Raw genomic sequence first — 27172 nt, 5'->3', positions numbered from 1 at the left:
ACTAATCAGTTTACAGCCCTGCTGCTGCTTTCCTCCAACTCTTAGGACGACAAAAGGCCCCAGCCAGCATGGCCCAAGCAGACGGACCTAATTTCTGCTTTGCATGAAGCAAAAAAAAGTGTGTGTGTGTGTGGGTGTGTGTGTGTGTGAGGGGGGACGAACCACACATGAATGCTACAAGGGAAGAAAGAGGAGAGGAGAAGAGGGGGGCCAAGCATCAGATCCCTTGAAGTCTCCCAGCTGAAACGCAGCTCCCGCATCTCCAAGATCACATTTCAACGAGACCGGGTTTAAGTGCTAGAGACAGAGGATATATGAAAGAGATGCATTCTGACTGTATATCTCTCGCTTTGAGCGTATCTCTAGCATGACACTGGGCAGCTACACTCAGTTAAGATGAAGGGCAAATGAGGTGCAACTACAGACACCAGGTGCACATGTTTAGGGAAGCCATTCAGCCCATGACCAATAGAGGTGTGCCAAAAAATCGATTCACATAAGAATCTTGATTCTCATTTACTACGATTCAGAATCGATTTAAAATGTCCCAAAATCGATTCTAAGGTCCAATCCCATTTCTTCCCTTGGCCCTACCCCTCACGGTAAGTTCACACTGCAGCGGCACGAAGCGTTTTTCGCTCCGCCTCCCACTGCCCAAAGCGACCGTGGCCGCTGCAGTTTGAACTTACCGTCAGACCCACACAGAGCGTAGGTGTATGAGAATCACCGGTAAGATGGCAGAACAAGCACTATATTACCTTAGATTAACGTGTAGTTTTAATGTTTTATGGCAGAATGCTTCATAACAAGCATAAAAAAGATCGCTAGTAGTTAGTTTCAGTTTCTGTTAGCTAGCTAACTAGCTAACTTTCCAGTTCCACCTTAAATAACGCTACAGGTGGCAGCGGGCTGCAGCATTTAAGGCGGAACGGAAAAATAACAATAAGCTAATCAGAGCTAATTTCAGCTCCTCATCACAGAGGAATTAAGGAATGGACAATATGAATTAATTTCTCCACCTCCTGCCCCCTTTCTGAAGAAATACAACGGCCTAAAATTAACTAGTTAATCAGCAGCTGCTCCTGAACTTTAGCGCTCCACTGCTATCATCACATCAGCGTCACCTACACACCACCGCTAGTAGCCTTATAATAAAGCAGTGTTATTTATTATTTATTTATTGTTCATTAACGTCATTGTGATATCCCAGTGATTCCTCTGTCACTGAAGACCCACATTCCTGCACATTTTATTGTTTTTGTAACACATTACCTTCTCCAGGACCAGTGTATATTTTGGAGGCTTTTTTTTCAATAAGTTTTCAATAAATTTTTATAAATCAAATCGTTTTGAATCAAAAATCGATTTTGAATCGAATCGTGGCCCCCAAAATCGGAATCGAATCGAATCGTGAGATAGTAAAAGATTCCCACCCCTAATGACCAACATTAAATATAATCTATTTCTTATAATATATTCTGAACAGATTCTAAGAAGTAAAATATTCTGTTCATAATTCATAACTGTCTAATGTTTTCTTTAGACATTTCTGACAGATAAAAAAGAATGTGTTGCTTTAGATATTGGTTTTAAGCTGAACAGTTCATAAATTTAATTAAATGCTTGTTTCTGTTTTTATGTCATCTTCAAAAGAAACTGAAGTACACAATGATTTGTTGCCAAAATATACCGAGACAGAATATTTCAGTATCGCTCAGAACCTGCTTGAGGCCTGCATTGTGCTTCATAACTAAAGACCAGCAACATACAGATATGATATTTATTGACTAAAACACTTCAAGCCTGCCAAGACTGTTAGCATTGTGGCTAACCTGTTATTCTAGCTTCATAACTGACGCCAAAGTAAGTTAGAGATTTCGAAACAAACCACAACACTTAACCTATCTAACCAGTGCAGCAAATTAAATAAGCCTTAGATCTGTTACCAGCTTAAGTCTAAAACACAAAAAATTTGCATACTTCATGCCACACAGCAATTAGATTTCTGTATGACTGCCAGGAGATGCACTGGACTACCATGGTGTAAATGTATGAGGCTAAACTCTTATTAGGATTTAATCCAGTTACTAATCATATAAACTGGATGAGATCAGAACACTGCGATGGATTGGCGGCCTGTCCAGGGTGTATCCTGCCTTCTGCCCGATGCCGGCTGGGATAGGCTCCAGCACCCCCCCGCGACCCTTAATGGATGAAGCGGTTGATAATGACTTGATGAGATCAGAACATCTCTACCTAAAGTTCAGTTTCTATATTATATCTTTTTTATATATATCTTACTGAGATACAGGAGGTACATAATTTACATTCTACAGTACGTTACTTCATTTTTGTTTGTCACACAGCATCACAATCAAGATTAAAGGTCCCCACACAGTCTGCCAAACAGATATCACAGTCAGAGAATGGAATCTATAGACATGAATATATTAGCCACTGTAAACTGAAATCAATACATGTAATTAAAACACCACTCAATCATAATTATTACAAATTTCACATCGGTGTGGTCTTATTTGTAGAAAAAAGATTGTGACACTTCGCTGACACTCTGCATTAAATGTAACTTCTTTAAAAAGAGGAAACTTATTTATACAAATTAGTTGAGTCTATTTTTTTCTCTCTATGTATTTGTATAAAAATAAACTCCTGATCCAGTTCAAACTCTACTGTTCTCCTCAGTTTATTTTTCAGAGACTTTTTCATTTATTCTGTGTTTGGTAACCTTCCACTCTGTCATAACAATAAAATCGTATTTTTATGCATGTGAACTGACTACATATGCCATTATTCTATGGTCAAAAATAATACTTTCCAACAACTGTAAAAGTGCTTTTACAGTTTTATGGAATGTCTTTTCTGTACCAGTAAATCATCATTCCCAGAGACGTGGTGGCGGCTGAGTGAAAACATGCTCAACTAGTGCTCGAACTTAGCAAGTCAGAGTGGTTATACTGCACCCCTGCCTAACTCCACATCCTCAATAGAGTTACACTGTGTGGGGATAAGGAACTAACTGCTGAATCGCTGAAGGCTTCTAGCAGAGCTCCTGGCTGGGATAGGGTTAACATCACCTCCCTAGGCCATGCTAGCTACCGCTAAAATTAACCTCCCCCACAGCTGGTTCCCATTAGCCTGCAGTGACACTGGGAGCCTGTACTTAAGCTGTGCTGCGGGGGCTCTGCCGCCCCACTCAGATAATACTACTGTCCCCCGCCACAGGCCAAGTTTAAACTGGCCCAGCTCCGTTTCTGCTGGCAACGCCTGCGTTTCAGACTTGGAGAAGAGGGAAGGAGGTGGAGGAGGAGAGGAACATAAGGGTGCAAGAAGAGGGGGTTGCAGAGGAAGAATATTATAGACCAAACTCTGTGCTAAGCCTAAAGAGAACGAGAAACTGAGAGGCACAGCTTGAAAGTCTGCAACCTTTACAAACCTGTCTGAGTTCAAATGAGGAAAACACGGAAGTGAAAAACAGAGTAGAAGTAGGAGCAAACTGTTCACATGTGCCTTGCTAAGCTGTATAGTAAGTACGTAAGTAAGCAAGTAAGTAAATGACTGTTAGAATTGTACTGTTGCATGATCTAGTATTAATTTTGGTTTTAAGATTTTATTAACAGTTTAAAGCATCAGATTATAGAAATGCATCATTTTTAAGCACAGATTTAAGTTTCATCACTTAAAACACAGCACTACAGTGTATACAGTGTATACAAGTGCATTCATAGACTGTTAAGAATTCACAGACTTCACTTATTCTTATATTATTGTCTACTTACACTATTGTCTTGTGTCTATTGTCTCACGTATGTTGATATCTGTGATCTCATTGTATTGTACTTTTAGTTTCTATCTCATTGTTATATTATTTATAATTGAATTAGTCGTATTTTAGTCAACTACCATCTTGTGTTTTTTTGGCTGTGACTTTGGGTAGGAAAGTAACGCATTTGTAATCCTCTGTATGTCCTGTACATATGCAGTATTGACAATAAAACGACATGCCTTGAATTGACTTCAATATAACACAATATGTTTCATGATACAGGTTTGTCTGTTAAATATATTAACTTAAAAATTTACTTTTAATTTGATCTGATGGGTTTAGATGAATAATGTGTTTTATGAATGCATACAATATTGCAAGCTATAATACTGGAATATTTTAATATATCAATACTTTTACAATCCTATTAGCAAATGTAAAAGTGCCTAAAAACATGTACAAAAATATATAATTTTGCCTGAAATCTTCTAACCAGAGTAGAAAAAATTGTTTGTATGTGTCTCACCATAGAGAAGTGTATCTCCTTTTAAGTTTTAATACAGTTGTCAGTAAAATCTCACAAAGTTATTAGAAGTATAAAATTAATCTAATTTATTTACACATCCCATAATAATAATAATTCACAACATGAACATTTTAAGATTTTTTTGTCCTGAATAAGAATTGGTGTTCATATTGGAGTTCATATTCAGACATCTGTCTTTGATAAAAGAGTATTATTAGTTCAGAGACTTTAATGGTGAGACATGTGAGTTTACCAACATCTCTTGAGACACATCTCATTATGTGTTTTCATTTGATGAAAAACCCCTTCTTTATGTGCCTCCAAATACTTCACAGTAAACGTTATCATATGGCTGTGTGTCAGAACAGCACAGTCAGTGCTCGATTAAGGTGAGGCCTGCCATACTGTACCCCACTCACATTTTATGACTTGAGTCAGCTTTTATCACAGAGTGGGCTTTTACAGTCATACTGAAAAACAACAGTCAGAGCGCCCACTGTGAGTGATGAATGAGCCATCTGATGACTGATTTATGATTGGAGGCTCTGCCAATACAGATCTCCTTTCTACTGTAACTCTTCTTTAATAGTGTGTACTTTCCATTTAAGATACTATTTATTTGAGGGCTTTCTAGCTTCAGTCTATTAAAACCTTAGGCCAGGGGAAGGATCTATTTGTGCAAAAGGTTGACAATTGGTTTGCTCTACTGGAAATTGTCACTGTGTGAGTGTATGTGTGCTGTATGTGTAGGACCCTATGGGATAATCCATGATCAGGATGAATCGCTAAAGTTTAACCATAACGGTGTGGAATACAGTTTTTCTACTGCTGTTACTTTTTAAAGTAATAATTGTAGTAAAGCTCAAGGTAGAGCTGCTGTGAAAACATACAGACTGATGCTGCCTTCAAGTCCGCTTCAGAAATACAATGTGAATTCTGCCTAAGTGGTTTTGGTCACTGACCTTTCTGATTTTGTTACATGTAAACAAAAAATAGAGTGCAGTGTGTATATAATTCAAAATGAGTCATTAGCTTTTTTATTGACATGCCCCCAACTCAAAAACCTGGCGCTCATTAAATAATCCAAGTTTCCCACCCATAAATATGAGTTTGTGATGTCATTCATGCCCACTCATCTTGTAAATACAATATTTCCGACATGACTTAAAAGCAGCATAGCAGCTAACTGTTATGTAAATGAAGAATGTGGATATGACTGAATATACTCTTTGTAAACACTAAGCAATGAGAATCCAAAATCAACACATTAATCCAACAGACCAAACCAGTTAAAATTTCATAATGATCTGATCTGTGAGTCAAAAAATATAATCCAATGCAAACAGTGTGATGCTTCACACTACTATTAAACACTGTATACAAAAAGGTGCAATTCCAGAAAACGAGAGCATTCTCATTAGACTCAAATGCCCAAATTATAAATATAAATAAATTTAGTTATTTTATTACCTACATTTATTTGAACAAATAAGCTGCACAGAAAATGCAATGCAAAATAATTGTCCAAAACTTGAAAATGAAAACACACACACACAAAAAAAGACGAAATTTGTGAAAAAGCTTTCAGATTTCAGAGGGCCCCAATGTGTTTGTTTGTGTGTGTGTGTGTGTGTGTTTGTACATGCAAGCACAATAAAAGTGAGCAGAGATGAGCAGATGCAAACCTGCAAAACAATAAAGAAAGTGTGAAGCAGAATGAGTGAGAGAGAAAGAGAGAGACCTTATCAGCACAGTCTGTCTTGCAGGGTTTCCTTCTGAACAAAAGGGAAAGGAAACCCACGCTCTAAAACTTGATTGTAGAGTATAAACCTGTCAAGGCCTATTGTTTGGAACATTATCTCCAATAATGCAGTCCCTATGTCTTCAAGGATGACTCTCACTAGAGCCAACACAGCAATATTTCAAATGTGTTTTCTTTGTTCTACTGTTTACAACATTTTTTAAATAAACATAAGATTACAGAAACAGTCCACTGCAGGTTCTTTGCAAAGAAAGAAAAAAAAAATCACAATTTCTTCTCCAGGTTTTCCTTACAGGTAGGTAGGAGGCTAAACTAATAAATACAGAAGGTGAAAGACTTTTATATAAAGCAATCATGCTCACCAATTACTGATCGTGTGACTCTCCCCCACCGCAGCTTCTTCAGCATGTACTTTAGGCTGAATTCAGCAGGAACACAGTGCAGTGCTGTTTACCATAAGGCAGGGGAATCTGTTGTTAAATCCAGTGGGGATGTTTTAGAATGGGCAGTGTGAGGCTCATTAAAGCTTCATGGCTCTGAGTTCTGCCGGAGGTGACGGACAGGGAGATAAGGTTACCAGCAGGCTTGACCTCGCAAACACACACACACAGATCCTCAGCAACTCATCAGGACAGCACTACACACGCGCACAACCTGTCACGCCTTTTTAAATAATTAACAGCCAAAGATTAGTCCGTCAGCCCAGGGGCCGAAAGGTCCATCGATTTCTTACGGATGCATTTTTAATGAGTGCATCTCAGCGAGGCACTGCCCGTGAAGAAAGCCTCCAACCCTTCAGCAGAAGCAAAGCCAACAACACCACGACTGCCCGAGCGTGAAGTAAAAAACACAAACAAAAGCCAAGAAGTGCCTTGCTAATGCATCTCAAACAAACTCCATTACGCACCAAAGCCAGAGGAGAAAGTCTACTGGGGCTGCCTGCCAGAGAATCGTTCTGCAAGTGAATTAAATGGTCCAAGCGCTTCTCTGTAGCTTCTAAACCATTCAGCATTGTTTCTGTGTGTGTGTGATATTTCATTACCTCATTACCGGGCCATATAGTCAAGTTTACTGAATTAACTCTGCCACAAGGCCACTTTATAATCTGTGTTTGATAAACTGTTCTTGTTTTGTAATTTTGGACAGGCTGTTCAGAAAATATGACTATATGTTATAAGTACACTGAAATAAGGGCAGAGCGAAGTGACAAGCAGAGTAGTCCTTCAGGCTTTTTCACAGGGCCTGAAAGCACATCCATATCAGAGAGAAAGCAGAGCTCATATGACACTAAGATGACTCACTGATCTCTGGATGACTCGAGCCTTTGTACTGATGGGAACAATGTGGAGGAGCTCACTGTCTGTTTTATTATCAGAATTTTCAGGACAGTACGCAAAAAAAATCACTTGCTCATCAGTTTTTGCTTTTGAAATGGCCACTTTTACAGTATACAGTATAATATAAAAAAGTGAATTAGAAAAAAATCCAATAAGTACTATCTTTTAAATGTATCTTTATCTGTTTTGTGCAAATGAACTATACAGTACCAGTAACAAGTGTGGACACACATTCTCTTTTAATGTTTTCTCTTATTTTGATTATTTGCCAAAAGTGTGCAAACCAAAATGTGGTTCCTTTAAAGAATCAAAATTATATTAAGTTTTTTTATTAACTGCATAATTCCATATGTATTACTTTCCTTCATAGTTCTGATTTCTTCAATAGTAATCTACAATATAGAAAATAAAGAAAATGCTGAAATATTATTGAACAAGAAATGGGGTGTCCAAACTTTTGACTGGTAGTGTATAAAGTATAATGGGGCAGACAGATCCTGGTTATGTGTTTTTAAATATTATGCTCATGGCGCACTTGGTCATCTGCTTTAGGAATACATACTGTCCTTACACAGTCAGGTTTGTAATAGAAGGAGCAATGACCAGAATAGAATAGCAAAGAGCCGCGACTAAAAAAATAACATGGTTTTAATAAAAGTTATGAATGGAACAAGGGCATTATGGTATGGGTTTGTTTTACATTCTTATGGGTTTTGGACAGTCTGAGCTAGACTACACATCCTACATGAATATATAAAGGGGAGGAGGTAGTGGGACCAGTTAAGAAAATATAAAAGCGGTGGCCATGTCTAAAATAATAACGCAGCTGAAATAAAATATTACAGCTGAAGTATAAAATGGAAAATGGTGACATGCTTCATTCAAGAGAGGGTGTTTTTCTTGCAGGGAGCTCAAGAGTAATAGTGCGAGTTTTCATTTTTCACTGAGATGTGTGAAACAGAAACATATCATTATGGAAAACCAAAGTCTTTGCCCATCAAAGGCGGACATTCAATAATCAGGAGTCTCTGCTCAATTCCAACAACATGTGATATGAGAATAGAAAAGAGATAGCATCTCCTGCCTTTTCATATTTAATACAGAATGTATTAAATATATATTATATATAAATTATATATTATAATATATTGTACTTTAGGATGACAAACAAAATGTCCATAAGGACTATTATAATTAAAAGGTCAAGAAAAAAGTGTTGGACCAAATCATGCAGAGCGTGAAAGAGTGAAAGAGTGTGTGGTTGGGAGAAGGTCAAAATTATCAAAGGTGGCTGTGAGATAAGAAGGACCAGAATGAGAACTAAGATTTACTAAAGAGACTGCTAATGTTGTGAGCTTGAGACAGACAGACAACCACACAGACAGACAGACAGTCAGTCAGTCTGTCAGACAGACTTTGATGGGGATTACCTTTCCTGTCTCTCTCTCGAAGTCCACATACTCTCGGGTGGGCATCTGCCTCTGCTCTCCATGCAGGTTGGCGGGGAAGAACTGCAGCGAGAGATTGGTGCCGGTCGCCACAAAAGCCTTTTAGAGGGAAATCAATACAAACAGCATCAGAAAGCCTGGCCCGAGCATTAATTATGCAGCCCGCCATTTCTTCAGAAAAAAAAGGACAGGAGGAAAACAGCCTGGAGCCAGAGCCAGGGGAAGAAGAGGAGAGAGAGAAAGAGAGAGAGAGAGAAAAAACACAAGTCATCATTTTCTCTATTTGAAGTATTGGGTTACGCACATCTGATTCTATTTTACCAACTCTCACTGCTGGCAAGCTGGACTGGGGCACGCTGGATTTTTAAGAGTGAGTACAGGATGGAAAGAAAGAGCAAAGGAGTGAGGGAATGAGGGAGTGAGGCATAACAGACAGACAGAGAAAGAGAGAAAGAGGTAGAAAATCAATAAATTGTTTTAAATGCAGGCCTTCACTTACATTAATCGCAGCAGGACTAATACACAGTGGTTTGGAAGCATAGCACAGTAATTCAATAAAAGTGTGAGAGTATGAGCTACTGCAAGACAACAGCCAGAGCTGAATATATACAACGTTTAGCAAATATTTAGGAGATATTATAGGGCCCTATTAAATTATGTTTTTTTCTGTTTTCTTATTGTGTTTTTTATTGTTTTATTGTTATTTTTTCCAATTCAGAGTTTTGAGAGTTTGTTTTTGTTTTCTTCTTACCAGTTGTCCTTCATGCATCATTAGTTACAGACAACTGCACAGTTGCAGAGTATTTACTGAAATACATTTTTATTATTAAAATATCTAAAGATGTTTTTAGAACTGTAGAAGGTGATGTACTATTATTATTACACTGTGCGTTCATTACTAGGCATATTAGTATTAGGCATGTGCACAAAAGCAATAAAAAGAACTAAACTATTATTATTTTGTGTAGTTTAGAATAAATTCTTTAATACTTTATGTATGTAATCCTGAGACCATCAGAGTCAGGTCTAGGCTGATCATCACAGTGGCTCACTAAACTCTACAATATTACTCTATTAAATTATTCAGCAAAGTGTAAATTAAAAAATAGTGTAAAATAATGTCCTTAAATGATTTTAACTGATTCCCTTCTCAGACCTGCCCAGGCATTCCCTACAATATTTAAATTTAAAACTAACTGAATAAAACCTTGAAATTGGAGAGGTTTTTACTGGGACCTGTGATCAGCTAACATCGGTAACAGTTTGGCTGCTTCTCTCCCTTATTTCTCTAACAGTCTAAACTACATTAAAATTAGTAGATTATACTTTTTGTGGTTGGGAGTCTAAGCGAGGCGTACTGATAACACACAGTAAGAGCCTTTAAATTAGAATAGACACATTTAAGTTAAACACAGCAGTGTGCAGCGAGACAGACAGCCTTTTAAAGTTGATGAAAAGATGAGAGCACACAGAATTACTAAAGTACAGATTACAGATTTTCTGCTCACTTAAAACCACTGATCTTTACTTTATTGCCCTTTACTTTAAACAGTATGAACATCAAAGTTTGCTTGACAATATCAGGGTCTGTCTGGTGCTTGTATGAGATGTAAAGAAAACGAGGAAGTGTTGGAGGTAACCAGTTCCGGGTGTCTGATAGCTTGTATTGAGCTGTTTGTGGCAGATGTTGACACTGACATGAGCTTAATCAACTGAGTGGATTCAAATTCAGTGTGTATACAAGCTTGTCATGATGAAGATAATAAAAAGTTAATTATTAATTCTGAAATTGTTAAATAAGTAATTTATTTTCTAAACATTCTGAACAAAGGCTGAAAGATGAGAAGAAGGAGAAATAGGCTCTCATTTTAAAAGCTAAAGGAAGAGACGAAGAAGGTGCTGTGAAAGCTGATAGTAACAATGTGGAGATATCTGTGAAAAGATAAGAGTGAAGATACTCACTATCTCTGATCGTCCATCCCTGCATGCGTTCTGAAACCGGGCTTGCCTCTCTTCATGCGGTCGGTCTCGGAAACCGGTATATTTAATCTGCAGACACACACGAAGAAACACAACAGCTTAATTCAGGGAAGATGAGGCTTTCTTAGCTAGTTGCTCATGCTATTTTGACAAAAAAAAAAACATTTATTTACCTAAATGTACTTATCAAGGTTAATAAAGATAACTCCATTTAACTTCAATTAGCCAATAACAGCTTTGTTACAATAATTACATTATTATTATTATTATTATTATTATTATTATTGAGTTGTCATGCAATATGTGGACATAACCTTAATCATCATTTTTTGCTGGACTTTGCTGATTTTTCTTTTTTTTTCTTAGCAAGCAGAGTCAATTTGATGTAAATAAGCTGGTAAGATTTTTTTCATATTCAAATTCCTATGACTGAATATCCTTATTAATTAAAAGTGTGCTACTGTGATATGTATTGTTAACTACATTAATATGCATATATAGATAGCTATTATAAAATCATTATATCAGTGTCATAAAGTGGAATGTTACGATTAAATATATATTATGAATTATTGCAATACTGTAAGCAAATCGATATATTGTGATTGTTTAATTTTTTGGAGAAAAAAAAATGGACACAAATAATTTACATTTAGAAAAAGTTTATCTGCAATTAACCACACTAAATGAATAAACAAATAATTAAAAATCATCAGTTTTTGAAAATCGATAGTCAAAACAATCCTAGTCATAAATTATTTACATATTTTTTCTCCTTAAAATTGCATAAATATTGTTTAATATAGTAGCTAATTATTTCTGTCACAATATAAGTAGCTACCGATAAAAATAAGCCTAAACTTAGCACTAAAGATGTCTAATTAGTAAAGTTTTAATGAAGTTTAAAAGCCTGTGAGTGGAGTAAGTTAAGTTGATCGCAGGCAGAAGGCGGTAGGTAATAAATTAAGCTGGGTGAGTGAGTGTGAGAGACCGGCAGGAGATGGGTGAGCTGGGTGATGCGCTCGAGACTGAGAAGGTGGCTCGCGCTGAGAGGGCTCGCGCTGAATGTTATTTTTTGAATCTCGGGAGGAGAAAAACCGTTAAAAAGCGAGTTCGCAGCTCAGGTTAGGAGATGTCTGTCGGAAGCTCTGTCAGCAGGTTAGCCCGGGTTACGCTAGCTCTCCTGTAGGGAAGTAGTTAACGCTAAGTAAGTTAGCGGAGTTAATTAACAGTTAGCGCTAGGGGTGTCGAGTTGGTGGTCTTAGTTACCTCACACTCTCGGCTCAGTTTCCTGAAGAACTCCTCGTTCTCAAACTTGCTCCTCTGGTCCGGCACCACCCGCGGCATCCTGAGCGCGATGGACGGTCGGGTCGGTCTGTTCCGCCGAGTCTTACCGATAGAAACGTCGCCTCAACCAACTCTCTCTCTCTCTCTTACTCTCTGTGTATGTCTCTCTTTCTTTCTCCCGCTCTTATTTCCTTCCGTCTTTCGCGTGCGGTGTGTGTGCAGCGCGCGCAGAGCAGCGTGCTCGCCGTAATATTCGCCTTATTTTGGCACAAAAGAGAGAAAGAGAGAGTGTGCGCGCGTGTGTGTATGTGTTTTGAGTGTGTGTATAAGTCTATCTCTCTTTCTCTCCTTCTCTCTTTTCCTTCCTCCTCACTCAGACTAGACTCCCGAACTAGACTCCTCTCTCTCTCTCTCTCTCTCTCTCTCTCTCTTTCTCTCTATCTCTCTCTCTCGCTTCACTTCTGTTTTATCCCTCGCGCTGCATGGCTCACGGTTACTTCCTGGCTCCTCGGAGTCCGACTTATGACTGTACACCCAAAATACCGCCCCCCCCCCCCACACCTCTCTTTCTTTCTCCTCCTCCTCCCTCTCTCCTCCTCCTCTTCTCCTCCCATTCACTTAAGTCTGTGTGTGTACACTGCCGGGCCGCAGTGCGCACGCGTTCCGCGCAGTAGAAGTTGATGAAGCTGCAGAGCACGCGCTGCTGTTGTTTGTGAACTGAAAATATTTTCAGGGTTGCACGTTCTTTTGACGAGTAAAGTACACTCTGTCTATCGCTTGTCCGTCTCTCTATAGGCTACACTAAAAAACGTTTTAACAAAGACAAATCTACAGCTCTGGAAAAAATAGGAGACCAATTCAGTTTATCTGATTTTGCTGTGTATTAGTATATGTGTGCATTTATTTGCAGAAAAAGAAAAATGACTAAAATGACAAACCTCAAACAATGCAAAGAAAACAAGTTTATATTCATAAAGTTTTAAGAATTCAGAAATCAACATTTGGTGGAATAACCCCCTATAATTATTCACACTTTTCATGCATCTTGGCATGTTCTCCTCCACCAGTCTTACACACTGCTTTTGGATCATTTTATGCCACTCCTGGTGCAAAGATTTAAGCAGTTCAACCTGGCTTGATGGCTTGTGATCATCCATCTTCCTCTTGATTATATTCCAGATGTTTTTAATTTGGTAAAATCAAACAAACTCATCATTTTTAAGTGGTCTTTTTTTCAGAGCTGTATGTACTGGAACATTGCTCTGACAATGTGATTGCATGCAGCCACTTGAGCATTAGTGTGGTCAGGTCATGGCTAACGATAGACGATTTGTTTGGGTTACAAACGCCACTTTTCACAGCGCTTCACTTTTTTAAATCTGCTGTCCAGAAAGCGTCCCAAAAAAACGAATGCAGCATTAGATTAAAATAAATCTTGTGACATTGCAGAAGCTTATCGAAGCTGGTGGCAACCTTTTTTTGTATTTATAATAAAATATTTTAGTTCAGTTGTTTCTTTCATCACAGTTTGTCCTTTGTGAACTATGTACAGTACAGACAGTTGTTTAGAAATGGCTGTTCATGGGAACTGTGGCAGTCAAAGTGAGATCTGGAAGAGAAAGAACTCTCATTTTTAGAACTGCTTCAGTGCTGGTGATTAAGGCAAATCTAACCTCCCAATATGATGTCCAGGAAATTGCAAGGTGTGGCCAAGTCAAGAGTTGCGATGCACAAACACGATCTTTGTGTAATAATCATAAGAAGGAAACCTTAACTGTAAAAACAGCTTGGTTTACCAGCCTAGTCTTTGACCAGCATATTGTTTTTTGTTTAAGTTTAATGGTTTAGCTGGTCTAAAAGCTTACCAAAAAAACATAACCTAGACAACCAAAAAGTTCCTTAACGTCATAAATTAAGTTTACATTCTGTTAACAATCACTATTCCTTCACCGTCCATCTTTTATTTATAGTGTGATCCCTGTTAAAATTGTAAAACAATGTCAGCACTCTTCACTTTTGTTCCAGTGAATGTGGGCTGAACACTGTGGATGTTTGAAAGCTTATTTTCTTTCGTTGTGCGTGTTTTGAAGCCGTGACTTCCCTGAGGACAGAGGCACCGAGGGGGGGAGGCAGAGTAAGAGATGGGGAATGGGGAAGTAAACACAGCATCAGAAAGAGTTGAAGGCCTCGAGGTCCTGTCGGATCAGGCAGACAGATTGCATCACTTTCATGTGGTTTACCATATTTATCACAACTGTCTGCTTTTCAAATAGTTTCTGTGCAATTGGTTCTCTCTGTATATGTGGCAGAAATGGGTGAGGTTAGGGTTGGCTACGTATGGTTTAGGCTACCGTTTACTTTCTGTGTGGAGCACCGTGTTCCCATGTTGTTTATGTACAGTCATTCTTCATGATATCTGAGTAGCATATTTTGCTGATGTTTTAAAATCTTGTTGATTGGGACTGTTTATAAAAACACCAGCTGCTCTTTACTTTGTGAGAGTGTTTCAGGATGAACGGACCTGTAGAAATGGTGTAAAACAAACAATGAGTGTAAGTACCTTAAAGGAACTTTTGTCTTGTTTCTATTAAGTTACCCAAATTATGAGGTTTTATTTCACGAGGTTACATCACCATGTGTGTCTCCCAGTGATATCATGAAATATGGCTTTCCAAAGAGTGACATTTATTATATTCAGTAATTTATCATTCAGAATAAGGCTGAAGGATTGCTCTGGAAAACACACTTTAATGGTGAAAACAAATATACATTAACATATATACATATATATAAAAAAATAAAATAGAAACTAAAAGACAAGATCCTAATATCGACAATGTACAGTGTTATTAAACATTAACAACTATCAGCACTGGATAATGTTATTGTTCTGCCATGGGTCTAGAAATCACTCTACTCACAGGTATCTGTGTAAAATAAAAAACACCATTTATTAATTAAAGCATTCATCCATACACAGAAAAGTCAAGTGCTGTATTTACTCCTGCAGAATGTATTTAAATTCTTTTCCACGGTTTATATAGCTCTAAGCTCTTTGTTAAAAGAACAATGAAAATAGCACTGTGTATGTGTAGGCTGTGACGCCAGGTAGAGAGGAGTGACGCGAGCCGAGTTAAAAGTACAAACAGGTTTATTAGCAGGCAAGCTAACAGATACTGCTAACAGGAAAGCCAGGCAAACAGCGGTCTCACCGATACCAGAAGACGTAGTCAAAAATACAGTCCGAGTTCGAAACCGAGAAACAGTCCAACCGTACAACAAATCCAATAAGGGCAAAACAAAAGACATAAACCGATAATCTGAAAACAGGGTCGTAACAAGAAAGCAAAAACAGAACATAGGAAAACGCTTAGTATGCAACATGAGTCGACAATACCTTGCGGTGTTTGTTTACAAACGGATGCCTTAAATACAGGAGCTAAACAAGAATGAGCCGGAAGTAATTCAGAATACAGGTGAATCAGAGCGTCGGAGCGTAACGCGATTGGGTGAAGGTGAAAGGTTATTATTGATGTCATAACCAGCGGAATTCTGAGAAATGGAGTCCGGTAGTGTGGAAGGAGAACAAGGCTGCGTGACATAGGCTATGGCATAGGTTTGACACAGTAGTATGAATTGCCCTTATACTGCAATATTTAACTCAAATAACTCCAACTGTAAACACCATCTGAATCGAGAGTGAAAATCAACTCTGAAATTTTAACTCCAGTTTTTGCTGTCTATGTCATATTTTAATAGGAAATATATAGTTTTATATGTAGCTTGTTGTTCTACTTAAGCTTGTTGGGATATTAGCTACTGTAGAAAATACTAACCACAATAGCATATATTTTACTTGGTAGTTCTTAACACCAATTAAGGTTTCAGTGTTTAAGAAGATGAAAAGCTTCATGGTGATGTCACCAAACATTCTCCTCAAACAGAGCAAGGTCATACATTGAGTAATCTTTTTTAAGTTTCAAACTAACAAAAATAAAAAGGGCTTGAGGCAAGCGTTTTGGAATCCTTCATGACTCTGTACTTCCTTGCTAAAAAAAATCCAGCTCAAAGCCAGCTGTTGCTGGTAACTGGTTTTGGATGGTCTAAGCTGGTGGTTGAAATTTGGTCATCTGGGGAAAAGCATATCCTGGAATGGTAGCTGGTTAACCAACTCCTGGCCAGCATATTGTATGTTGCTTTTGCTGGTTAGCCATCATGGACTATCGTGTTCTTGTTGGTCATGCTGGTCAGCCAGCGTGGCCTTACTGCACATAATGGCTGTCTCGCTTGGTCAGATTCATCATGCGCATAGACCAGCTAAACCAGCAAACACAAACAAAAACATACCCTGGTCCAGTCAAGAGCCTGACCTCACGAATACTATTGTAGCCAAATTCTTATTGCAATGTTGACACATCTAATGCAATCCCATTTGCTGTAGGTAGTCACTGGCCTTGACTTATAGTAACTGACTGGTCTAGATATTAAACCTGCTAGACTCATGACTCAACAGCTAGGTGAGTGTCTTTCAGCAGTTCACACTACACAACTGAGCAATTGCAGAGTGATTTGCCTCAAAGCAGGAGTGATCTACATAAAACTGTCAGAGACTGGAAAACTGATCTAAAATCATGTGTTGTGAATTAGGCATATGGTGTTTCTACAGCAAAGCGTGACAAGTATTCTATTTATTAACTTAATTACAGTGAATTAGAAAGTGTGTGTCTTTAAACTTTAGGCCACAGACATGTATCTGGCCACATATCTGTGCAGAGGTACAGCGTGCTCCTTTACTTCCACCTCTCTCCAGCTGCTTCTCCATAGCTCCTAAGATTGAGCTCTGTAGTGAGTAAAAGTGTTAAAAGCCTGAGCTCAGTGCCAGATGGGGCGTGTGAGTGCTTTAATAGCACCACAAAACGCTCATTAATTAATGAAATATTCTGCGGTTACTGTCAGAGACCCGTTCTGACAGAGCACTCAGTCAAGCCGAGCTGTCTGCTTCAGTGCTCTTCAGCTGGGGGAGCTTCGCCTCTGAGGATGCACCAGAAACGAGGAGACTCGCTCAAAAAAACTTGAAAAATATTCTTCTCTCTTTTTGTGCACACTCCAGCAGTTTCATAACAGCTCGAGTTATAAGAGTGCAATGCATGCCACAAAGATCAATGACTTTTCCATATTTTGATCCTTTTTCAGACAGATTTTTCATCCAGTTCTGGGTCAGGTCTGCATTTAACAATTTTGAAACAAGGCACGTTTACGCTCAGCTGTATTAAATATTAAATCATGTCACAAGCATCGAGCAAGATATAATTGCTGTGCTGACTAAACACGTTTCACTCTGTTGGTGTGTTGAAGAGACATCATGTGACGGCTGGGTAATGATGGCATTTAAAAGGCTGCCAACACTTCAGTTAAGAGGCTACACACAGGCTCGGTCGACATGGAAAAGCTGAAGAACTGCTTTCTGCAGAAAAGCAGAGATGATTAATACAAAACTGAATGGTTTGATCTAGTATGTATGCTAATGTTTTTATTACTATTTGAAATATAATTTCTAAGCATTTTATGGGATATTGTGAATAGGTTAACTCAAGTATACTGACCTACAGCGTATTGCACAACAGAGAGCAGATTTAGTCCTGTTTAATGTGATGTGGTGCAGTAAATGTAAACACTTTATGGTGTTGCCCTCAGGCAACATGCCACCTTTTTGGTTATTACACAATTCCAAACCATATCATACTCAAATTCTGATTTTACTTCTATTTAAATATAATATAGTGTCAAAAAACCTGTCTCCATCCAGAAAATACAGGCGTACAGTTAGATTTAGAAGGATGTTGCCTGGGGTTAGAGCAGTGCTTTCAGTAACCAAAGACACATTAGATGACATGAGATAAGATAGTAGTAGTTGATGATGGTCAACTACCTTGGTAATGATAGCCATTATTGTCCTGCTGGTCAACCAGACTGGTCATGCTGTTTGCTGGTTATCTAAAAACTACAAAGGATCCGAGTGGTCCAGTAGATATGGTGCTGGTAAGGAGCTGTCACTATGATCCAAGAATCACTTGGGTGGAATCCCAGGTCATGTTGCCGTCAGCAGCCAGAGTCCAATAGAGCACCTTTGGCCTTGCTCTCTTTTTTTGCTAGGCAAATTTGAGATCAGCAAAAACTAATTTTAGCTGCGCGTTCTGTCAGAGTCCTGAGGAATGTGGTGGGAAACACAAACATTTCCATTATAGTATGCAAATAAACAAGAGCACCTTTTAATTTTTTTTTTTTATTTGTGTATCGCAACTAATAATACTAGTCTTTACAAAGTATGGTCTGTCACAATAATTACATTATTAACTCATTGGTAATTATTGTGACAGACCATACTTTGTAAAGACTAGTATTATTAGTTGCGATACACAAATAATTTTTTTTTTAAAAGGTGCTCTTGTTTATTTGCATACTATAATGGAAATGTTTGTGTTTCCCACCACATTCCTCAGGACTCTGACAGAACGCGCATGGGCTCGAATTGGGACAAGCTGGATTTTTTTATTTAATCCACCTCATTCAACCTTAATCAATTCCTACTTCCTTTTTCATATTTTGCATTGATCTCGTAACTTTCAGTTTTGTACAAAAAAAAAATTAAATTAAACACAATCTGAACATTAATAAAATCATACAGATATTATCCTTGATTATTTAATTTTATATTTAAATATACACTATTAAATGTTTCGGCATTAAAAGGGCAAAGCAAATTACATCACACTGAATGATTAATTAACCTTCTATGGTATGATGTTGTCTTTAGGCAGCAAACCATCTTTTGGTTATTACACTATTCCATACCATATTGTATTTCTATGTATTTATTTAAATTTTAATATAATGTTACAAGGCATATTTATATCCCAAACAATGAGGCGTATAAATGAGGCATAAATGAAAAATATGCATGTGTGCAAGAATATTTACAGAAGTATACTTGGCTGTTAACATTATGTAGATCACCCGTCATGATAAAGCAGAGGTGTTTCAAATAATCAACTATCAAAATTTGAAAGTGGTCTGAAAAAAGTTTCCAAAAAGCGGTGTGTTTTTTTTTTTTCTAAAAAAAATTACAATTAATTTTATTTAAAAAAATAGTAGACTTAATATGTTTTACTGAAGTACATAATTATTCTGAATCACCGGGTCCAGTTGAATCTGAGAATCGGTTCAATCGGTTTGACTAAAAAGAACCACGTTCAGAAGAACCGACTCTTTGACGAATCAGCCCTAGCCTGACGTGATTAATGGCGGTCTGATTCTCCCGCGCTGCTCCGGTCCTCTGCTCGAGGTCAGACGGCGGCGAGACTGTCCGGCTTCAGGCGCGGTGTCCGTCAGTCTGGACGAAAACACCGCCGCCACGAGCCTCTCACGTTTCAGGCGGGAAATCACAGCGTGTTTGCTCGTCACACGCCAAGGTTAGCGGGCCAGGCCGAAGCGGCTCGGTTATTTCGGGGTGGAAATAAAATTATATTTATACTTACTCGCGCTGTCCGAGTGCGCGTTACCGGTTATGTCACCAGTCTGTGAAAAGGGAAAGGGGTGGGGGGTCAGGGTAGTCCCAGACACGCGCCGACACTCCCCCCTTTACAGGCTGGTTTATTTGAGGGGAGGACGTGTGAGAAAAAGGTGACATTTGAGGGCACCTACAGGCAGCAAGTTCACACTGAGAGTGAGGGGGCTCGTGCTCTGATCAGTGAATTTGACTCGGTTTTGGAATGGCTCACTGCGGCCTGAAGAAAACAGCAGAGTGAAGAGCTGCTGTACCTACGAGTCAGTCCGCCAGAGAGCAGCATTACTCCTGTTTTCACTGACTCTGACACACCCACTTCACTAAACTGATACATCACTAATGGAGTCTGAATAAGTCTATTATATCTAAATCTGTAGCAAAACCCGACTAGTATTGCATAAAATGACCTAAACCAGGGGTTCTCAACTGGTCACAGCCTGGGACCCACATTTTCTTATAGTCATAAGTCACTACCCATTTTTTTTTAAATATAGCCTTTAAAAACCCATTTAAACACACATATGCATGCAAAGTGAATTTATGACCATTTTTGGAGAGGAGAAACATGACAACTACATGTATAAAATTACTACAATAAAACTAAATATCAAAACTGCACAAAATAAATAAGGCCAGAAAATTAGACATTTCACTTCTTTGCATATCTCTACAAAATCTGAAGAGCATTAATGATTTCGATTTTTTTAATCTATTAATTTTTGTTGAGAATCACTGACCTGAACTATTTAAATTACTATAATTAAGCAAATGCTGCTGATTTTAGTTGTAATGTACAAGATCTCAAAAAGTGAGTATACCACTCATATTTTTGTAAATATTTTATTAAACATTTTCATGGGACAACATTAAAGATATGACCCTTTGATACAATCCTAAGTAATCAGTGCACAACTTGTATAATAGTGTACATTTGCTGTGCCCTCAAATTAACTCAACACAGCCATTTGTGTCTAAACTGCTGGCAACCAAAGCAAGTACACCCCTAGAGAACACAGTTCCACTGCTCTACACCTCAATGCTGTGGGGCCTAATACCCCTAATAGCCCACAACTGGAATTAGGCAATTATTATTCTTTCCACATAGGTACTATTCTATACAGTATATATTTTTCTCTTCAGAAACAAGACACACTTTGTGTTTATGTGCATTTGCACATTTGTGTCAGGAGTGGGTGCAACAAGGTAAATGTTGAATGCATTCACCTCTGCTTGAGCTTTTGGAAACATGGTCTCCCTTTTTTCCTTGAACACCCTTTAACGCATTGAATAAATAATAGTAAATTTGATTTTCACATACCTGTTCGATTGAGGTATCTCCTAAAATGTGTGTTTGAATGTGGTGGGTCTGAAAGCACCATTCCATGGGAAACAGAAGAACAAGCAAGGTGGTTTCTATGGCAACAGCTGACTCAGGAGGCTAACCTTTGCAGGATAAATGGGATCAGTGTTAAGGTCAGTGGACCACTCAGCACTAGACCAGAGAACATGCAACATCCCAACCCCCCTCACCCAAGCTTCCTGCACCTGTGGATGGATGCAACTGTTCTTCTCCAAGAAGGTTAAAGGACCACTAGTGGGGCAACCAACATCCTTTGGTTGGTGCACCAATGGTTAAAAAAAGCAGTGGTAAAGTGCCCTCTATAAAAAAAGAGACAGCACCCCATTTGCTGTGTGTCATGTGGAAATAAAGTGACGGAGTGCCTTTTAGTTTACCTCTTCTTCCAACAAATTATAACAATGTTCTTTAGATCAAGAAATTTAATTTAATAATGTCTCTTAATGAGTTCCCATTTAAAAGTGCGCTTTTTCCCATTCAATAGAAAAGAGTGGTATCATGAAGTGCTTTCTAGGCTACACCTACTAGACAAAGGATAGAAAACATAGGATTCAAGGTAAATAGGGTTCTAGCACACGCAGGAGAACATAATGAAGTTTCAATCCTAATCTCATCTCCATCCTCTGGCACGTTCCTCTAGAACATTTTGCACATTCATGCCTAGGGGTAGGGTGTCCCAATTCTTGTTGGGATAGAGGGGTGGAATGAAGCGATAGAGCTATATTGACTTGCAAATGGAGATTATTAAGTGGCCTACTCTAAACAAACATAGGGTCATGAAAAATTGCTGCAAGATGTCTGCACATGAGGAGTATTATGTCTCTTTGAATCTTTAAATCTCAAAATAACTAATGAATGTAGTTACAATTATATAGTGCCTTTCTAGAAACCAAGGATGCTTTACAATTTAAACACAACCATTTAAACTCAGCACATCCACCCACTGGTGAGAAGCGGCAGCCAATAGCGCACAGCGTACTCTCAACCGGAAACAATCGTCCACCTCATCAGGCACTACAGTTTTTACACTTCTCCCTGGAACTGAGGGTTCTTGAAGGGAAATCTGTAATGGGATTGGTGCCTAATGTACCTAGGTGACCTCACTGTAGGATGTACTGTATTTGATTGTACAAGACAGTGTTAATTACTGTCAGTAAAGGCACAAAGTTTAATTTCCATTTATATATATTTTTAGTTTTAGCCACACCCACTCTAGAATGAACAGGCCCTATGTCCTACAAAAGGTGCCCCTGCACATTTAACAGTTTGTACAGGAGTAACCCATGACTGTTAAGCTATAGTATCATCTGAATATAGTGTACATTTAAACATTTAGCATTAACAAAGAATTAGAATTTTAGAAAATCAGAAATTCCTAGATACTACAGAAGATTTAGAAGATTATTCTTTTATTGTGTTCCATCGCTGCACGTTTGTGGGAGATTGTGCCTCGCCTCGAACAAACAGAAATATCAGAACCGCCCTTTAGAGATGGTGACAAAATGCATGAAACTGCATGTGATGTAAGCGATGGGGATTGCTTGCCGAAGAAATCTGCACCAGGCCGTTTCCTAGCAACAGGCAGACGGTGGTGCTGCACTATAAATAACTGTGTGTGTGTGTGTGTTGCGAAGTAGCTTACAGGGACAGGCAGCAGAGGCTGAATTTTAGGCCATACCAATTTACCGACATAACATCAGGTTTCTAGCATTAAGAGTTTTGGATGGTGGGAGAGTTCAAAATCCTAATCACCACTGAAGAAGAATTGAGAAAGAAGACTTTGACACAAACTGACCCAAGAAGGAACACCTCTCTATAGAGGCAGTCCCTGTAGTAATATGCCAGCGATAGCTATAGAGATAGCACTGCAGAGCTGCCAGAAGCACAGACGCTTCAACATGGCTGCTGCTGTTGTTGGTTGCGGACTGGCCGAATGCTGCTGAATTTTGAGGCCTGCTACAGGATATCAGGTGCAGGAATGCTGCTTTGTTTCCAGCATCCCTATGCAGCTGACTGGAATACAGAACGAGGCAGTGAGCCTCCATCACCAGAAGAGGGAGAAAGAAGATCTCATCCCTGCTCTCCTCCCTCAGATCTTTCGTCCCTGGACGTCTCCCTCCCCCGCCCTTCCACGGTGTTCTTGTCAGCATCTATTCTCTTGCTTGCTCTCCATCTCTCAATGTGAAATATGGCCCTTTTATGCTGACGCATGGTGCTCTCTTTAAACCAGCTCAGAGATGGCAATGAAGAAAAGCCGTTAAGGGTGAAAAAAATACAGAAAATGCCCCGGCACACTGTTCTAAATGGTCCAACTGAGATTTGTTTCAGGGCGTTTTGACCCAGACGGGGGTTGAGGAGGAATATATTGTCACATAGTGTCAGATCTTCTAGAAATAAATGTAATCGTATCCGAACTGTATGATACCGGTGCTGGATGATAGATACATCATCTATACAAGAATACCCTGGTCTCCATTGGGGTGCGGTTGGGCGGATTCAATGGAATCACAATACAAAATCAATCAACCTTTCCTTGCTATCCACACCCACTTGAAAGAGTTATCAATGCAATTTGTTTTTTCATATATATTCCCTATATATTCGTTTTGTTTGGGCACCTGTAACCCTCCATGGCACGGTGTTGCCCTCAAAAAACACAGCAAACCATCTTTAGGTTACTGCAGCATTCCATTCCATCCCATATCTTTTATTATTAATATTATTATTTTTTATATAAATAAAGGCACATATACCAGTCCAATAAGGCATACACATAGGTCATAAATTAAAATACACTGCCTGGCCAAAACAAAAAAAAAAGGCGCCACCTGGATTTAACCAAGCAAATGATCTGGGCTTGCTGCAATTGTTCAGGTCTGGGTTCAGCAAAAGTATGTGCTGAAAGAATGAGGTCAGCTGACTACCTGAATATACTGAATATAGACCAGCTTATTCCATCAATGGATTTTTTTCTTCCCTGATGACATAAGCATATTCCAAGATGACAATGTCAGGATTCATGGTGCTGGAATTGTGAAAGAGTGATTCAAGAAGCATGAGATCATCATTTACACACATGGATTGAGAGTTCACCACAGAGTCCAGATCTTAAAAGAAAATCTTTGGGATGTGCTGGATGTAGAAGACTTTGTGCAGTGGTCAGACTCTACCATCATCAATGCTGCTGCAAGATCTTGGTGAGAAATTAATGCAACTCTAAATTGAGATAAATCTTGTGGCATTGCAGAAGCGAATACGACCCGCAATAAAAACTAAAGGCGGTCCAATGAAATATTAGAGTGTGTGACCTTTTTTTTGGCCAGGCAGTGTATGTATATGTGCAATAGTATATTTGGCAGTTTATAATCTTACTATATTCTTACATTCTTTGTTGTAAACTTACTAAAACAAGTTTTTTATGTTTCCTTTGGACTTTTGTTAGGGTCATTGTGGTCATACTTCAAAGCGATGTAGACACATGAACGTACAAGTGTAAATGCACATAACTGCATAGGCCACTCCCACAGGCTACACCACAGACTTAGACACTGACTCAGCCCAACAGTATTAACCACCCTGTATAAACATGCTTTTCTAGACAAGCTGAGACATACCAAACTAATATTTGACGTAAAGATGTACTGTTCAGTGTTTTGTTCATTGTTCATTTCGTTGATATCAATCTAGGGCAGGGTTAAAAGCTACAGTAATCTTTCCAGGCAAACTTGGGAATGCATCATCGTGCAGGGCTTCTGTAAGGTTTAGTGCTGTTTCTCAAGATAAAAATTAACTTTTTGGAGTCAAGCTCAATTTGACATTGATTTCAGTACTTCAACTTCAAAAAGCTTCTTATCTAGTGCTGAAAGCTCTAACAATTTGGATGCAAATTCTTTTTCAAAGCTTTCTGTTGTTGCTCTACTTTTGTCATGGTAAATGACTGTTTGCTGTTTTATGTGGTTAATGTTAGTGGTGTTTGTTAGCTCTGCTGTGTTCTGTCACTCACTTTACTGTGGCTGAGTTATGCAGGGTAGTTTATTAAAAATATGTTTATACACATTAACTTGTGCTAGTTCTCTGGGCACCAGAGATGAATTAATTCTGTGGAAATGCACGAATTCCAGCTGTTGCTAAATATGCATTTCCACAGAATTCATTTTGGAGTCTGTTCCCCTTTCCTATCGAATTGTTTGAGCTCATCAGTCGAATTATTATGACAATATTTTAAGAGAGCCCAGAGAAATCCCTCAAGGTATGGTTTGTATAAACAGTCTTTTTTTAAATGAAGACAGTAAATCTTATATAAGTTATATTGAAGTTTAATTTCTATAATGTTATTTGCAGAAATCTGAAGGGTGTACCCATTTTTGTTGGATAATGTATAAAATCTGTCATATAATGTTGTAAAGGTATAACTATCCTGCTTCATATTTTTAGGCCTTGACCTGTATTTACTTCTATATTTTGCCTGTTTACTGCATGATCTAAAATATCAAAAGCTTTGATAAAGCTCTACTAAACAATAAAGACCTATATTCCCTTTTCCATTCACAGCATGTACAGCTCTCTCCAGCTAAGCAGAGCCCAAGCGTGGAGGACTGTGGGATACGGTGTCTGAGTTCCTCTTCTCTTCCTCCCACTGATGTTGCTCCGCCTGAGAAAAATTCTCTGTCATGCAACAGGGCTGCCTTCACTTCCCCTCCCAGATTTACTATGCTGGCTCAGGCACATTTCCTCCAGGCCTGCACTGCTGAGGCAGGGAGCCAGAGAAAACGTCACCCAGCAGGAGGAGGCTGCAGACCGGGGAAATATCTGCCCTTCCTAATCCAGGGAACCCGGGCTGGATTTGGGTTAAGGAGTGAGGCAGATGTATGAATCACAGAAGGTGTGAAGTCTCCACCATTTAGCAACATGAAGACGTTAGTGGGAGCTGGATGAATAGGGCAAAAAACAGATTTTAAATGGTGTATGCACACTACTGATGTGGGCTGGTATTAATCAAGAACTTCAGCATGCTGAAAAATCCAGTTCCAGAAAAGCTTTTGCTGGTAGATGATTTTAGATGATCTGAATTGTTTTTTGATGATTTGGGTGGGTAAAAAGCTGGTTACCCAGCTCTAACTGGATCTTGACCAGCATGGTCTTTGGGTTTAGGTTGACCTAGGGTTGCCACCCATCCCATAAAGCACAGAATCATCCTTTATTTAGCAATTAAATGTGGGGTTCCGTATTTAACCAACACAGAATGTGTTTTGTTCCAGATTTCCATAACTCTCTAAAACACATGTCTGTCACTTACTCATTATCACACTAAATCAAGTGTCAAACAATAATAATCAGAACTATATTTTATATCCATTTAAAGAACAAATAATACCAATAGGTTTACAGCTATTAAATAAATACATTTATAAAGAGGAAAGATTTATTGTAAACTTAATATACAGTTCTGGAAAAAATTAAGAGACCACTTCAGTTTATGAATCAGTTTCTCAGATTTTGCTATTTATAGGTATATGATTGAGTAAAATGAATAATTTTTTTAAAATTCTTTAAACTATGGACAACATTTCTCCGAAATTCCTAATAAAATATTGTAATTTAGAGCATTTATTGCAAAACAAAAAAGATGCAGAGCTTTCAGACCTCAAATAACGCAAAGAAAACAAGTTCATATTCATAAAGTTTTAAGAGTTCAGAAATCAATAATTGCTGAAACAACCCTGGTTTTTAAAAACATACATATTCATGCATATTGGCATGTTCTCCTCCACCAGTCTTACACACTGCTTTTGGATAACTTTATACCACTCCTGGTGCAAAAATTCAAGCAGTTCAGCTTGGTTTGATGGCTTGTGATCATCCATCTTCCTCTTGATTATATTCCAGAGGTTTTCAATTTGGTAAAATTAAAGAGACTCATCATTTTTAACCAGAGTTGCATATTTTGTGGGTGATTTAACTGTTAACTGTTTAACTGTTTGGATGACCTCAGCTCGTTTTAAGTCATAAGTCACAAAGCAGAAAAAATGCTGCAGGTCTACAAAAGTAAAAATGCAGTAAAAATGTACCAGGGGTTAAATTCCATTATTGTACACTACATGTTTACACTGTGTGATGTTCCATTCCA

At 38.5% G+C, this 27172-nt stretch overlaps 1 protein-coding gene across 4 annotated transcripts in view; it reads right to left on the bottom strand.

The window, feature by feature from the left end:
- The window catches only part of cbfb (core-binding factor subunit beta), a 44063-nt gene extending 31413 nt beyond the window's left edge, over positions 1-12650 (bottom strand). For all 4 annotated transcript variants that reach the window (XR_007440678.1, XM_015607602.3, XM_007256208.4 and 1 more), the window contains exons 1-3: positions 12107-12650; positions 10820-10906; positions 8840-8956 (exon numbers count right to left, since the gene is read on the bottom strand). Coding sequence is in view for 3 of the 4 variants with exons in the window: in XM_015607602.3 (XP_015463088.1) it covers positions 8840-8956; positions 10820-10906; positions 12107-12184 (282 nt within the window). In the remaining variant the exon portion in view is untranslated. The remainder of the gene's footprint in view (positions 1-8839; positions 8957-10819; positions 10907-12106) is intronic.
- Positions 12651-27172: the final 14522 nt, after the last annotated feature.

The sequence above is a fragment of the Astyanax mexicanus genome, chromosome 9 (assembly GCF_023375975.1).
Source record: "Astyanax mexicanus isolate ESR-SI-001 chromosome 9, AstMex3_surface, whole genome shotgun sequence".
Lineage (NCBI taxonomy): Eukaryota > Metazoa > Chordata > Actinopteri > Characiformes > Acestrorhamphidae > Astyanax > Astyanax mexicanus.
This window is presented reverse-complemented; position numbering and strand designations above follow the sequence as displayed.